Source organism: Lycorma delicatula, chromosome 11 (assembly GCF_047948215.1).
Source record: "Lycorma delicatula isolate Av1 chromosome 11, ASM4794821v1, whole genome shotgun sequence".
Classification (NCBI taxonomy): domain Eukaryota; kingdom Metazoa; phylum Arthropoda; class Insecta; order Hemiptera; family Fulgoridae; genus Lycorma; species Lycorma delicatula.
The window spans coordinates 63,933,077-63,948,361 of NC_134465.1; the positions used below are offsets into that span (position 1 = coordinate 63,933,077).

The 15,285-nt window shown below is 28.5% G+C and overlaps 1 protein-coding gene across 2 annotated transcripts in view; it reads left to right on the forward strand.

Moving 5' to 3' along the window:
* The window catches only part of LOC142332354 (uncharacterized), a 195,975-nt gene that overhangs the window by 6,302 nt on the left and 174,388 nt on the right, over positions 1–15,285 (forward strand). For both annotated transcript variants that reach the window (XM_075378758.1, XM_075378759.1), the window contains exons 3-6: positions 5,056–5,182; positions 8,113–8,274; positions 10,873–11,123; positions 14,751–14,913. In XM_075378758.1, the coding sequence (XP_075234873.1) occupies positions 5,056–5,182; positions 8,113–8,274; positions 10,873–11,123; positions 14,751–14,913 (703 nt within the window). The remainder of the gene's footprint in view (positions 1–5,055; positions 5,183–8,112; positions 8,275–10,872; positions 11,124–14,750; positions 14,914–15,285) is intronic.

Genomic DNA, 15,285 nt, shown 5'->3' on the forward strand with positions numbered 1-15,285 from the left:
GCTTTTGTATATGTGGGTGTATGTTGTTCAGTAAAGTGAACGTATTTCCAATGGTTTGGAGAGAACCGAAAGATCACACCACAGACTGTTATTTTTGTGTAAAAAAAATTTGTGATCTAAATTAATCAAAGAATCAAACAGAGGTATTGGCAGCAAGATTGAAAGGATAGCATCTTACAATAAAAAAAATGCCAAAATAAGTGCTTTCTGTGACAGTCAGAATTTGAAAATTTGTTCTCTCAGTACAAAAATTTAGTATACTGTAATGATGTGAACTCATTACTGGAAGATTTGGGACATGTGCACCATCGTGATGAATGGTGACTTTATTAATTCGTCAAAACTTAGTTTGAAAGATGTTCTAGTTCACATTGGAAATAAATATTCATCAATACCATTAGCATTCTCTAAGGAGTTTTATGAAAATATGAAACTTGTATTCAGCAGGATTTAGTATGAGAAATATTTATGGCATATTTGTGGAGATCTGAAAGTGATAGTGTTTTTACTTGGATTGCACTTGAATACACTAAGTTCTGTTGCTTTTTGTGCGAATGGAAGAACGAGGATAGGAAAAACCATTACATAAAAGAACAGTGGCCAAAGAGAGAGGTACTCACTAGGAGAGAAGAATGTTGTCAAAAAGTTTAATCTTCTGCTACTATACATTAAGCTTGGTTTATTAAAAAAATTTGTTAAAGCAATCAATGGATCGTAATGGTGCAGGGTTTCGGTTTCTAAAAAACTATAAGCGATGCAAAAATAAAGGAATATACATTTGTTGGAGCACAAATAAGAAAACTAATGAGTGATTCAGCATTTGAAGATTTTTTCAATGACTTGTAAGTTGCTGCATGGAAATCATTGCAAAATGTAAACAACCTCCTTGGAAATCATAAGGCCAGTAACTAGAGAACTTTTGAGTGAAGTCCTTCAAAACTACAAAGTATTGGGTGTAACATGTTAATCAAAATCCATTTCTTACATTCACGTTTGGATGAACATGGAGAACGTTTTCACCAGGAGATATCTACAACGAAAACATGATACTTGAGAAAATTTAACCCAGAAATGTTAGCTGACTACTGTTGGAATCTACCTACAGCAAATTACAGCAGAAAATCCAAAAGAAATACATTCTAGGCGAGTAAAAAATGTATGTAATGTATTGTCATATTAATGTTCACCATACACTTTTGTTTCAAAAGAAATTTCAATTATAAAAAAAACTGAGCTCTATAGAAAAAAAAAATTATTAATATATATATGAAATCAGCATAAAAAATACGATAAGAATCAGCCATTCACTCTCATTTAACGAACAAAATATTAAATTTTGTTGACCAGCGTAATTACCATTTACGATTATTATGAATTTTCTTTTATTTTTTTAAATATGCTATCCCTCATCCTAATTTTGTTATCACTGGTCTTATGCAGAGCATGGCAATATAAAACTATATTGAAAAACATTAATTATGACAGAATTATTAAGAAATATATAAAAAAATGGTACTTGTGTATTAATCGGCACACATATTTTTTTTTTTTATATATGACTTGATCATAAACAGTAATTACTGAATTTTTTATTTAAAGTACCATCATAATTTATATATTTAATGTTAATTCTATGAGGTTAGTGAACGTAGGTTTGGTTAGATTACGTTGATATAACCCACCGGGTTGGTCTAGTGGTGAACGCGTCTTCCCCAATCAGCTGATTTGGAAGGCGAGAGTTCCAGCATTCAAGTCCTAGTAAAGCCAGTCATTTTTACACGGATTTGAATAGATCGTGGATACCGGTGTTCTTTGGTGGTTGGGTTTCAATTAACCACACATCTCAGGAATGGTCGAACTGAGAATGTACAAGACTACACTTCATTTACACTCATACATATCATCCTCTGAAGTATTATCTAAACGGTAGTTACCGGAGGCTAAACAGGAAAAGAAAGAAGAAGAAGATTATGTTGATATATGCACAAGTTGTCAGTACATGGAATCAACATAATCTGAAGAAATATAACATATGCTCACTTTGCTTGCTAACCTCGACTAATTAGCAATAATGTTTTGATTATTTAAATAATAAATTCAGGAATGAATTGCTTGTAGTGGAGTTGTATGTAAAAAAAAATATGCTTGCCGGTTAATGTAGAAGTACCCAAAATTAAATATCTTTAGTTATGTAAAAATGTGTTAATTAAGGGAATAATGATAAAGGCATAATGGTGTGTTCACCAATTTATATATTTTCTTTCTGTCCTTAGCACAAATGAATTCATGTAGTTTTATTTGTTGTTTGCCTTATAGGGCATAATTACATTATTATTATCCTAATTCAAAAGCAATATAAAATTCAACAATCCACCACAGTACAGAAACAAATAAGAGCTCTTACTGTATTTCGTCATTTTTATTATTTTCTTTTATACAACAATAATGCTTTTCAGGAATTCCTCATCCTCAGTTGCCTAAAAATTTTTAAAAATTACACATCAAAAAGTCACAACATATATAAAATACGTGTAGTCGATAATTAAAATATATTTAAAACATCCTTGTGGCTAGCTACTAGATACAATACTGCTCTAATATAATGTAAAGTGCTGCTGCTATCTGTAGTAGCTTTGATCAGAGCATCATTATCAAACTCTGTCTGCTGGTTGATTAGGTTGAATTTATTTGTTTTGTATGTATTGTTAATCTATAGTAGAATTCTGTCCATGAGGCAAATAAAAATATATAAGAACTTTGGAGTGTTTACTCTTGTTTATACCCTTGCGTTTAATCTGAATAAGAGTTTTCATTTACTCATTATTATATATTTATTTCAACTGAGAATTTGTTCTCAAATACATATTTTACTTAATTATCTTAAGGAAAATTTGCAAATGTATTTCAACTTATTTTTATATGTTGGAACATGTATGTTACTATCTAAGAATATCAGTAGATATGTTTGGTGAACAATCTTCCACCACTGTTATTAGGTTATTTATTACATTTTTTTTTAATGTAAGTGGTGAGGTTTCTGGTGTCTTATTGAACAATTTATTGTACAATTAGAAAAAAATGAATGAAACTGTTGGTCTCAGGAAGTTGCTACTATCTATCACACTACTAATGAAACCAATAGCTCTCTTGTAACAATTATTGAGATAATTTTATCTCAGAAGATTTGTGGCTCAGGCATTCTAGAACTTACACTACTAGATTTTTCTTTTGTAGATTTTTAAGTGTATGTTTTTTAGAACAATCTTCACATACTTGATGAACTGACGGTTAACTTTGAAAGAGAGATTTCAAAATTTAATTAATATATATTATGAAAGTGGCCTCAAATGTTATGAAACAAGAGAAAATCATCATCCAGGTTTGGATGATGAAGTGAAGTAAAAATCACTAACAACAGTCATTGTAACATTAAATCTGTGTGTTATTTGAATATTTTTATATTATGCCTACAATGAAAAAATACTGCAAGTATAAATTATCAATTTAGATTATGTTTTTTTTTAACTACTGTACATGATTCTTCATATGGAAGTGTAGTACAGTTACTATACATATAAGTATATAATAATATTACATATAGACATCATAAGCCATTTTTAATTATGTAATTATAGAATACCATATGAGATAAAAATGTAAATAGATCATAAGTGACACCTAGTACACTGGCTCAGGAAGGATAAGAAACAATAATACAAATTCATCTTTATGAAAAGGGAAACAAAAAAAAGGAAAAAGAGTTCATCCTTAACCCTTATTAAATTTGACATATGGAAATGTCCAATAAATTATCACTATTTTTTTTCTTTGACGAATTAATTCACCACGGAATAGGATTAGAGGTTTGTATATGGGAGTACGGAAATAGTATTTTATAGCGTGTGAAAAATACCATGCCTGACCAGGATTTGAAACTGCGACTCTGGACGAAAGACTGAGATGCTACCACCCCACCACAGAGATTGGCCAGAGATTGCATCCTTTGAAAGGATGTGATTTTCCACTCTAATTTATCTTGTTTACATTTAATTGGAACCAGAGCGATATTCTGAACCAAATACATTACCAGCCTATCAAACGAATACTGTGTTTATTCTAGCAACTTGTGGCTAGCTGAATTCTTTCCAGCTCCTTACTGCTACTGTATCAGTTTGAAATCCTAGGTCACTGATGTATTCAGTAATAAGTAGAAGTACCATATTCCTGTTTTTTATAATAATTTAAATGCTTCACATCAAATTTCATTTTCTTAATAAGTAGAAGTACCATATTCCCTTTTTTTTTATAATAATTTAAATGCTTCGCATCAAATTTCATTTTCTTATTATCCTCAGTTGATAATAGTTGAATATTTGAAAATTAAAATACAATTTTTACTTGAGGAGTATTATTGTCTGCAATAATCAGGAATTACTATGTGCCAGTATCTATGACTGCTTATATCATACAAATTCATTAACTTTCCCACCAGGGACAAAATAAAAAGATAAAATACAGGTGTGACAAAGTTGTAAAAATTTGAGTATTTACTTGACTTTTATTTCTAGCATTTTAATTATTAACTTAATTTATGAACGTTTACTTTTAGAATTATTTAATGTTACATTGCATCAGTTTAAATAAAAACTTAAACTTGTAAGTATAAGAATTTACTGAGTTTTAATTTTATTCATCCACTGAACTATGCTGTTTAAATGGTTCATTTTGTTGTAAGCTGATTTAGTTTGTAGAGATTTTGAAAATGTTTTTGAATGTTTTGAAACTTGAAAAAATTGCAAAAAAATTTGAAATATTCAAATTACGGTTGTTTTTTGTAACTGATTTCTTCTATTAACACATTCATATTGGTGTTTTAAGATTTTCTAAAGAATCTGAAAATCTTTTATTAAATTTAAAAATTTTCCTTTTTTACTTAATTCTCTTGTAATTTGTATTTTATATATCTGGATTCTAAGAAGTTTTCCATATCTCTTGGTAACTTAAATACACTAGAATAAAATTTTTACGTATCATTATTACTTTTTTTTTTTTTAGAAATTTGGGGAATTACAATATGGTGTTGAACCTTATAAAAGTGACAATGCCAGGTTGATAAAAGAATGTAATTCACTTCATCAGCGATTGATTGAGGAACGTGAGGGTGCTGAAAAACAGCAAAAAGGTAATTTTCTTAAGTGAAAATTAAATTAAAAAATTAATTTGTTATAATTTAATATTTTTATAAAAAGATTTATATAATTTGAATTTTTTCTTATTTCCCATTGAATTGTGCTACATTGATGAATGCCTACTGCACTCGTGTTAATTTGAGGTCTGTTTTGATCAGTTGTTCTTTTTGTTATTTTAAATAATTTTCACCATGGTAAAATATTAAATAGCAAAAATTTGATTATTCATGCGTAATGTAATATATGTTTTTACAATACTTGTTTTTGTGGCAAATTGTTATTGCAAAGGATCCTAGTCCCTTACTTTCAGTTGTTGGTGTAGCATTATTAGATACATTTCTTAGACATTTCTATGGCCATTCCATGTATTTGTAAATTAAGTGTCACTACATCATGCTTTTTTTTTATACTCACTTGATGGTCAGTTTTATTAAATTTAAGAATTTTTTGTTATCTATCCATAAGAATTCGTATTTAGGATAACCTTTTTTTATTCATTGTTCAGCTAAGAAGTCAACAACAGTTAATTAAATCTTATGAGTAAGAACTAAAAATCAATCACTGCTGAAGATTTATGCAGTTATATGTATGCAGTTTTATTTCATAGTCTTAAAACCAAATAAAAATAAGAGATTCAGGCAAAATAGTGTAAATTGAAGAGACCGATTTTCAGAAAAAAGTTATGTTGGGTACATTTTTACCACAATCGTCTTTGGTGGTGTCTGCAGACAAGAGATTGTTTTTTGTTGATTTGAAATGATAACAACGGTAGAGTTGTCTGTTATAAAGGAGTGCATCCTTCCCAGGTACTAGGTACGACTGTTATTTGAGATAAGCATAAAGTGTACAGTTGTATGTAAAGTAATGATTATTATGTAGAATTGTGAATCCTAAATATAAATTTGTAATCTTGTATTTATTCAAAAATTGTTGAGAGGATGTGGAGACATGCCAAACAAGGTACAGTGTGACTCTCTTTCTCCTACGATGTAACTTTTTATTTCTGACAATTTATCAGAGGTATGTGACAGAAAGGATTGACTTTTATTGTATTTTACTGGACTGGCCAAAGTCTGTTAACATTCTTTCTGCTAGACTCCGTGTCTGGATGATATACAATTAATAGGACCTGGCAGAGAATTTTTCTCTGGCTTTCATTGCTGCCACTGAGAATTCAATTCCCCGCAGTATGGGTTAAGGGAGAATTGTTGTTTGATGGATTGGGGTTTTTTCTCTGTTTGTTAGATAAAAGGTATTCTTAAACTTCTATTTAAGGATGGAGACAAGGACCCCACCATAAGCTCTTTTTCTAGACCTCTGATGCTCTTACCAGAAATTAGAAACATTTTCAAAAAGGATTGTTAGATTGTTTTAGGTAATCTATGATGGAGCTGTGGTGTGGAAGGATGAAGGCATTGACATTGTTCCTGAAAGCAGACTATGTAGAGGAGCTTGCTTTTTGTTAGAATTTCTTAACTGTCTGAAAAATTAAGAGGTGAATTTAGGTATCTATAGGACAAAATTCTTGTTGATGCGATCAACATTTTTTAAAAGATATGAAAATAGAATTTAGATGTTTCTAGTTGACTCAAAAATAGATGACTGTACAGTCTAATTTAAAATTTAGTTTTGGAAAATTGCTATTTTGTGTCTTTTGGTGTAAGAGGTAGGCATGGGGTGATTGTGCTTTCATGAAACAAACAGTTAATCAGTTAGTTGACAGGGTTACAAATTAAAGTAGAAATTAGAAGAAGACTAATTATGAAGGCAACAGTAAAGTTGAGTAAACAGTCTGATTGAAACGTCTGCCGATGCATTTGCATCAGTGGAATCCTGACAAAGACCAAACTGATAACTATGATATGTAATCAGATATAGAGGGTCTAAAAGATGACTTCTGGTAAACCCCCCCCCATATTTAGGCAAATGAAAAATAGAAAAATATTCAGTTTTAACTACTGATGAACATTATATTTAAACAAAAGAATAATATTCACCTTTTTGTCACCTCTCTACAACAAATAACACACCCAAATAACCTTCCTTTCTATCATTTTATCACATGATGCCTTATACATTGCTTCTGGCCATTTTTGCTCATAAATGCGCATTTTGTTGGTACTATAGATTCTAAAATTTGTGATTTGAAATTTCAAAGAATTTTTATATATTATGCTATTGTTTTCCAGTTTTAAGTTTTCTGGATTTACTGTTATTTATAATTATAATTTTAGTTTTCAGTGTGTTATTTAAAAACAAAATTTTTTTTAATTGAAATTTCAGTACCTAAACAAAAGTGTGTAGAATTATATTTTTTATATTGAAGGTTATGAGTAGATTAGATTTTGGAGGGAATATGAGGTTTGGTTTTATTAAGTAGACATCTCAACCAGTAGTTGGGCTTTTTACAGAACTCCTGGATAAGAAATAAAGTCGCAGTTTATTGGCACTATTACACTAAGCTCCGTATAGAAGCTATCCTGCTGGCTATTAAAGGTGCCAGATTGGTACTCCAAATGAAGTCAGTATAATTGCTGTTGTAGTTTTAGTTATATCTAATGTAAATAATTGAAGTTCCATCAGAAAGAAATGAAGGAGACAATAATTCTACTAAGGGACTTTCTCAGAATGGATTAGTTTATTGTCTTGCCCATGCTGAAAAGGTACAGAAAATAAATATTCTTACAGATAAAGCTATGTTACATTTCTTAAAAGATCAGATAAAAACAAATTTCTACATATTCAGAAATAGTTCCTTTTAAATTTATTGCTTTTTATAAGTTTAAACTTCAATTCAGTGTGTTCATGTATGAATGTTTTCTATTGTTGAAAAGAATTTAAAAGATTTATTTATATAAATACATTTATGTCTATATTTTATTGTGTTATTATTATTTTTCTTTTCTTTCTTTCTTTCTTTTAGAATTGAAGAATCGAGTACGAACTTTGGAAAACATTAATACAGATTTAGAATTTATCTGCAATCAACATTTAAGTAAAATCCATCAGCTTAATGTTGAACTAGCTACTAAAGGACAAAAAATATTAAATCTTAAAGGAATTAAAAAAAATGTTTCTAATTCTGGTATGTTATCTTTATTTTGTATAAATACAGAAATTGTCATTTACACCAGTCATAAAAATTATTCAATTTATATTTTTGTTAACATTCATATACTTTTATGTTCTAATTTATATATATGTATAATGGGTGTTTACAAAGGGTGTTTCTAAAATGGTGAGCTGGCTATACTTCTTTTTAGATTCTGCTTGTAAAAGTAAACAAAAAATATCATTAGGAAAAATGGCAATTTCTCCTTCGTTCTCCACCTGTCCGCCATTTTGTAATTTTTATATTTCGAGTTTGGATAGAGGAATCATATTAATATTTTGTAAGTGTCTTTGTAATAAAGTTTAAAATTAACAAAAAAAACAGGACGTAAGTAATATGGCAGCACAAAATGGCGGCAATTTTTATTTTTCAGTCCGTTATATCTCCATATATATAAGTTTTATCAAAATGTATATTATTTGTTAAAAATATTAAGCATATAAACATGTAAAATAATATTTATCACCTTGGTGATCAAGTAAGATCTTCCAGGATTGGACGAGTGTGATTGTGAGATCTCTTCCCAGGCTTTAGAACTTCATCTAATCACGTTAAGGGTGTGCTTCAGTCTCTCAACAGATCCCTCATTGTTCTCATTGCCTTCAATCAAAAAAGGGTCAATCCATTTGATGAAGTGCCCCAAAAAAACAAGCTGGTTGCTTGACCTATTAAGAAAAATTGAAACTTACCCTTGTTTCCTACATATTTCAGGACCTTAAAACTATTTTTTTAAATTTTTTAATTAAGCAGTTTACTTGTGGTGGCCATTTTTAGTAAGTGAAAAATCAAGAAGAACAGGCAGGTGTTTACAAAAAATGATCTACACAAGGAGGAACCATGACATAAGACAAATGACCCCACTTACTGCTAATACATTCAAGATATCTCTCCTAGCAACAGATTCTCATCTCGCACACAACCCCTCATGAGATCAGGACAATCTTATCTAGGCCAGAATCACCTGAATACTGTTCAGTGATATTGCAATGACCAGTTCAAATATATAATGCCCTAAATCTATTTTTACTTTAGAATCTGAAGAGCCACCAAGAATAGACAGGACAATCTTATCTAGGCCAGAATCACCTGAATACTGTTCAGTGATATTGCAATGACCAGTTCAAATATATAATGCCCTAAATCTATTTTTACTTTAGAATCTGAAGAGCCACCAAGAATAGACTATTTCTCCTAATGAAGAAACACCCTTGTCTGCATTTAGGTACATGAGACATGTGTAAATATCCAGTTGAACTATAATTTAATTAGTCATGCTTTCATTTAGAGGAAACTTTATTCATATAGTTTGAAATTTTTTCCTTGTGATACCAATGGTTTGATCAAAATTGTGAACAAATATCATAACATATTTTATTATATCTATTATGTGTCTATAAATAAGTAAATAAATAAATACTTTATTAGATCATAATTATACATTAAATAGGGAGTTTATCTTAGGTGTGTCACTGTTGGGATCTTATAAGCTAGAAAAGCTACAAAAATTTTTAATGGGAAACTTTCTTAGATTTTTGAGGGGATTAAAAATACCTAATTGGCATATTTGAAGTCTCTACCTCATTTGAATTATAGCTCCTGAACGGTTAAATTTAGGGGGAAAATGTTGAAGAATAAAAATATCTTAGAATTATGCGTTCAATTTGAAAATATTATAAGAATTGGTGATTACTATAAAAAAAAATTAAGTGTGTTGCGATATTGGAAAAGTGGTGGAGATTTTAAAGTTCCCAATAGAGTATTTTATTGTACTCAAAGATCGAGCACAAAGAATTCCTCATTTAAAGTTGTTAGCTTTTCTTGTTTAAGATATTCCAATGGTAATACTCTTAAAATGAACTCTATATAGATGACATAAAGAATGGAGGTTTTGCTTTCCTGTAGAGAAAAAAATGAACTGCTCTGTCATTTATTTGGAAGGAGCAAGGAAAATCATAGTAAAACTTTGATTATAGCAGCAGTTTAATGTACAGAGTTATAATTAAAAGAGGAGAAAATTGATTGTAGCCCTTATTATTTCATTAAAAAAATCAATCTGATGTAAAAGTGATGTAACGACGTGAAGATAATAAATAACTAAAATCTGTATCAAATATAATAATAATTTTAAAAACATTAATGCTTCATATTGATATTTTAAGTATATATTAACAAAGGTATGAATAAAAATTCAGGGTTATTCCTGCTGTTATTTAATTACTCATCAGCAGAATAGTGTTAGTTCTCTAAAAGGAAATCTAATTAGATTATCTGTTATTTTCTCATTTCCAAGTAATTTATTAAGAAATAGAAATTGAAACATAATAAAGTACTTTCTCAGATGTGTAGTGTAAAAATAGTTATACTGTCTGTTATGACACAAGAGAACGTTGCTGTTTTTTTAGAAAAGCCTTTGACAACCAATTTTTTTTTCCTAAAAATTGTTTTGTTTTATATTATATTTTAGACTAAAGTATGCTTATAAGTTGATGTAGAAATAAACATAGGTTGCAATATTTAAGTAATGAAATAATATAAATCAAAATGATTTAATAACATTTTCTGTTTTTTTAGGTTTAAAGAAAGATTATAAAAAAGATTACATATCATCAAGAAGTGGAAGCAGTGACGATAAACAACAGTCTTCACATAACACATATCCTACTCAAGTCTCATCTCATTCGGATTTTTATAAAACTGGTATCACCAGTAGTAATATTTGTAATTTATCAAAAAATCAATATGACTCTCTAATAAAGGAATTAAAATCATTGAAAGAAGAGAAAGCAGAACTTATTGAAGAAATTGCTTCTGTTAAAAAGAAGGTATTATTCAAGGAAAAATAAGATTTTGGTATTTGGACAATTCAGAAATGGTCATATTATTTTATAAAATTTTAGGATCTCTTCTATTATTTTTTGTAAAGTTTTCATCTCTTCCCCACTAACATCTCGTGTAAGTTCGTTCTGGTTGATGTTTTGTGTAATCTAATGGTGGATATCTTCCTCAATTGTCACTTCACTATATTCAGTTATTTTTTTATTACATTATTGTGCAACTGTGTTTTATCTGTTCAATTTTTTTTTTTTTAGATTTCTTTCTAATTCTTAAATATTGGTTTTTTCCAAGAAAATTGTTAATTTTAAATTAAATTTTTTAAAATTGACATTTCCCAATTTTTATGAAAGAATGAAGATCTAGAAGTAAAATTTTTTTTCCTTCAATTATCTTATGAGAAAAGCTGAAGTGTAGTAATAATCTGTTAAACATCTTTTCATGGAATGAGGAAAAATAATGTTAATTATGGGAAAAGCGTGAAGTTAATTGTAAAAAAGTCTGATGTGGACTTCCTTGTACTCCTATTAAATTACATATTTACATTTTTTTGCTGCACTTCATTTAAACTTATTTCATTTGGAAGTGAGCTACGATCCTCCAATTCTGTAATAAAGTGGACAGTTATAGAATTAATATTAGTTTAGCTGAAATATTAGTTTTTATTAAATCAAATATTTATACAAATTATTAATTCAACAATCTTACATGAAATATTAGGATGGAGTAAAAGCTCCTTTATTACTAGTATTATTAGATCAGTATTATTCGTACCTTTATTAGTTGCTGATTAACAAAAGTTTTAGATTTCTAGTGTGCCAAAATACTAACATTCTACGGATGATCGTTTTTGAGTTATGCGAGATACATACGCACATACATACATACATACATATGTACAGATATCACACCAAAACTTGTTAAATGGATTCAGGGATGGCCAGAATGGATATTTCCATTGAAATATGAAAACCAAAATGTTTTGTGAGCACAATACTTCCTTTACTTTGTACAAGGAAGTAAACAAAAGTAAAAAAAATAAAAAAAGGAGATGAAATCTGTAGACAGAAATTTTTCCTGATCACAGTACTTTCTTTCTTCATACAAGGAAGTAAAAAGTCAGGAATTTCTGGGTTTTATAAACAAAAGAATTATCTGATTTTATTTTATTTTAAACTTTCTTAACTTTATTTTAGTGATATTGTATAATGTTTATTTTTATATTTTTATTTTAATGCGTTATTTAATCAAATGAATTCAATCATGACTAAGGCTACAGGTCCTGCAAAAGTAATTGATAAGATTAAGGTAAGAAATGTGTTATCTCAATATTCTGTAGTAGGTGGTTTGTGTTAGTAGAATTTAAAATGTAAATAAAATGACAAAATTACGTGTGTTTTTATCTGCCTTGTGACTTATGAAAAACCCTTAATTTATATGTCTTGTTATTTTATTTAATGATATTTTTCTAATTTATTGTAGTATTTTTTAAGTCTAACTTTAGTGTAATTTTCAATTTTATATAAATTAATTTTGTTCAGTAGCAAGATGGGTTGTTATATTCTCTTTTAATTGAGGTTAGGATTCTTGAACAAATGCTGTGTCTCTGATTGGACTGTTGGCTTATTAAAGACTTAATGAATTGTTCTGGCTGAAATAGTGGAACCTTGTAAGTAAAAACAAACGAATTGATTTTAGAAGTTGAATCATCTCTCTTAATAGGAAATGGCTGCATGCGTTTAGTTTTTAAAAATTTATCTTGCTGTAGATTTCTATAAGTAAAAGAAAAAAAAATTGTTGTCTTCTCTGAATTTCTCTGTAACATAAGTGTTAATTTAATGCTATATATTTTTTTGTTTTTAGGAATATAATAAAAAAAATCAATGAAAGAAAAATGATCTTCAACTGAAAGATTTTTTTTTACTTAAAATATTATTTCATAATAAAAAAATTTGTACTTGTGGTGTCCATTTTAATAATTTAATTGTAAAATTGTATTATTAGATTTCTTAAAAAACTGTTGTAACATGATAACAGGGTTCTTTCTAAAATCTAACTAAGCATTATAGATTATCAAAAAAGTACAGTATAACCAAAACCTTAACCCCTAATTACACCCTATTTGCCATTCTATATACTTTGGTAGGTGTTCATTGATCTTTGAACTTTTTTACACTAACAAAAAATTTATCATTTTTTACATGTAGAATGTTCTTTTGAACCAGAGGTTGTGGAACTAATAAAACTATTTGTAATAAGTAATTTACTATGGGTTTAAATTTCTTATGATTATTCTTAATAATCCAGTAGATAAAGCAGTTTACTAGATTTATTTGTCAAATTGTAATAAATAAACAGTTATTTCAGACTGGGAGTATAATTGAAAACTTTTATATGGAAAAGAAGCTAATTTCCAATACTGATAGAAGAATTAGAAAGATAATTTTATGAATGTTTGTGTTAAAAAATACAAAAAAAATTAGGAAATGCAGAAAAGAAAACTTAGCGGCCTTGAAATGTGGTGTTGAAAGGAAATACAGTGAAATCTTCTTATTCGCGATTTCGTTGTTCGTGGTGCAATATTTTGCGATGTCTTTTCTATATTTGCGACTAAAATTTTCTCTATTCACGTACATTACATTATTTAGTGACATTAAAAAAATAAAAATATTAAACGATTTAATGGCGCGGATAGAGTATGAACGTGAAGAGGTAGAAAATCCCTAGAAAACAGTTAATTGTCAAAACGCTTACCGAAGGCATTAAACTATCCCATGATCTTATCCAGTTTTTTATAGATGCTGATCCATCTTTGAATTGTAGCTTAATTTTTAAGAGCAAAATTGAAGATGCCATGCAAGAATACACAGAACTTCACACGGATTTAAAAACAAGAGTGAGACAAGGAAAAATTACAAATTTTTGTAAATGCAATCCAAAATAATGTAGGTTAATTTTGTAAATCTCTTTTACTGTAATTTTAGTTTTAGTATATGTAGTACTGTAGTGCTGTTCTCTTAACTTTTTAAGGTGATTACTGAGTACGATTTAAACATTTAATACCGTTTTCTAATACAATACATACTGTATTGAGTTTTTAAATCAAACATTTTGGTAAGTGCTTACGAGTAAATTTGGAAATATTCTGTATTTTGTTGAATATTTTTTGTATAGTGCCCTAAGTAAGTACGCATGATTTTTTTTTCATTTTACATAGAACCTAACCATTCTTCCTTAAATGAGATACCCTGTGAATAAGATGATCTTACTGTATTGAGAATTAGCTTGGTTTATAAAATATAAAATTAAGAGATCTTGAGATAAATTGAAAAGAAGACAAATTTTTAGTGAGAATTTTGTAAAGAGATGAATATGTATAGTAAAGATATCCTGAATTAATAACTTTGCAAATGTGTTTGCAAATGTGAAAAATGTAAAAGAAGGTAAAAATTGGAGATTTGAGTTTATAAAACAGGTAGTTGAGGACTTCAGTGTGGTAACACTCTTGCTAATTTCTGGAAAAAAAAACTTCATTTTATTTTCAGAAACTGAAATGTTAGCTTAACATAGTGTTTGCTTAATTTATTCAATTAATAGACGTGTTTTATTTGCGATAGGTTGCTACAAGGAATGAAGAAATAATTCGTTTACAAGATTTGCTTGAAGGAGGACGACCTGTTATGGCTGTTAAAAAAGAATGCTATTATTGTTCATGTAAAGATTGTTGTATGAGATCAAATATATCTAGTGCTGAGTATAAATTACAAGAACAACTTAAAGGTAAATAAATAATGAAAAGAATGCAATGTACTTTTTAAATATTATTTTATGTAATTATTAGTTTTTTTTAATATAGCCTTTTTTTTTAATATAGTTAATTTTTTTTTAATGTGGAATTGAGTGGTTATGTTTTTGTATGCAGACAGAAAAAATATTTACACTTAACAGTTATAACAGTCTAGTTTTATTAGTGGTGATGTAGAAATACTTTACTACCTTATACTATGCTTAGTGGTGCCCTAGAAATACTTTTTTAGGGTTTTGTGTAGAATGTTGCTTTTTTCAGAAAAATTGTAGAAAAGTAATTTTCTTCTTACGTATCATTTAGTAAATCAAATTAAAGGTAAAACTCTCAATTTTAACACATTAATA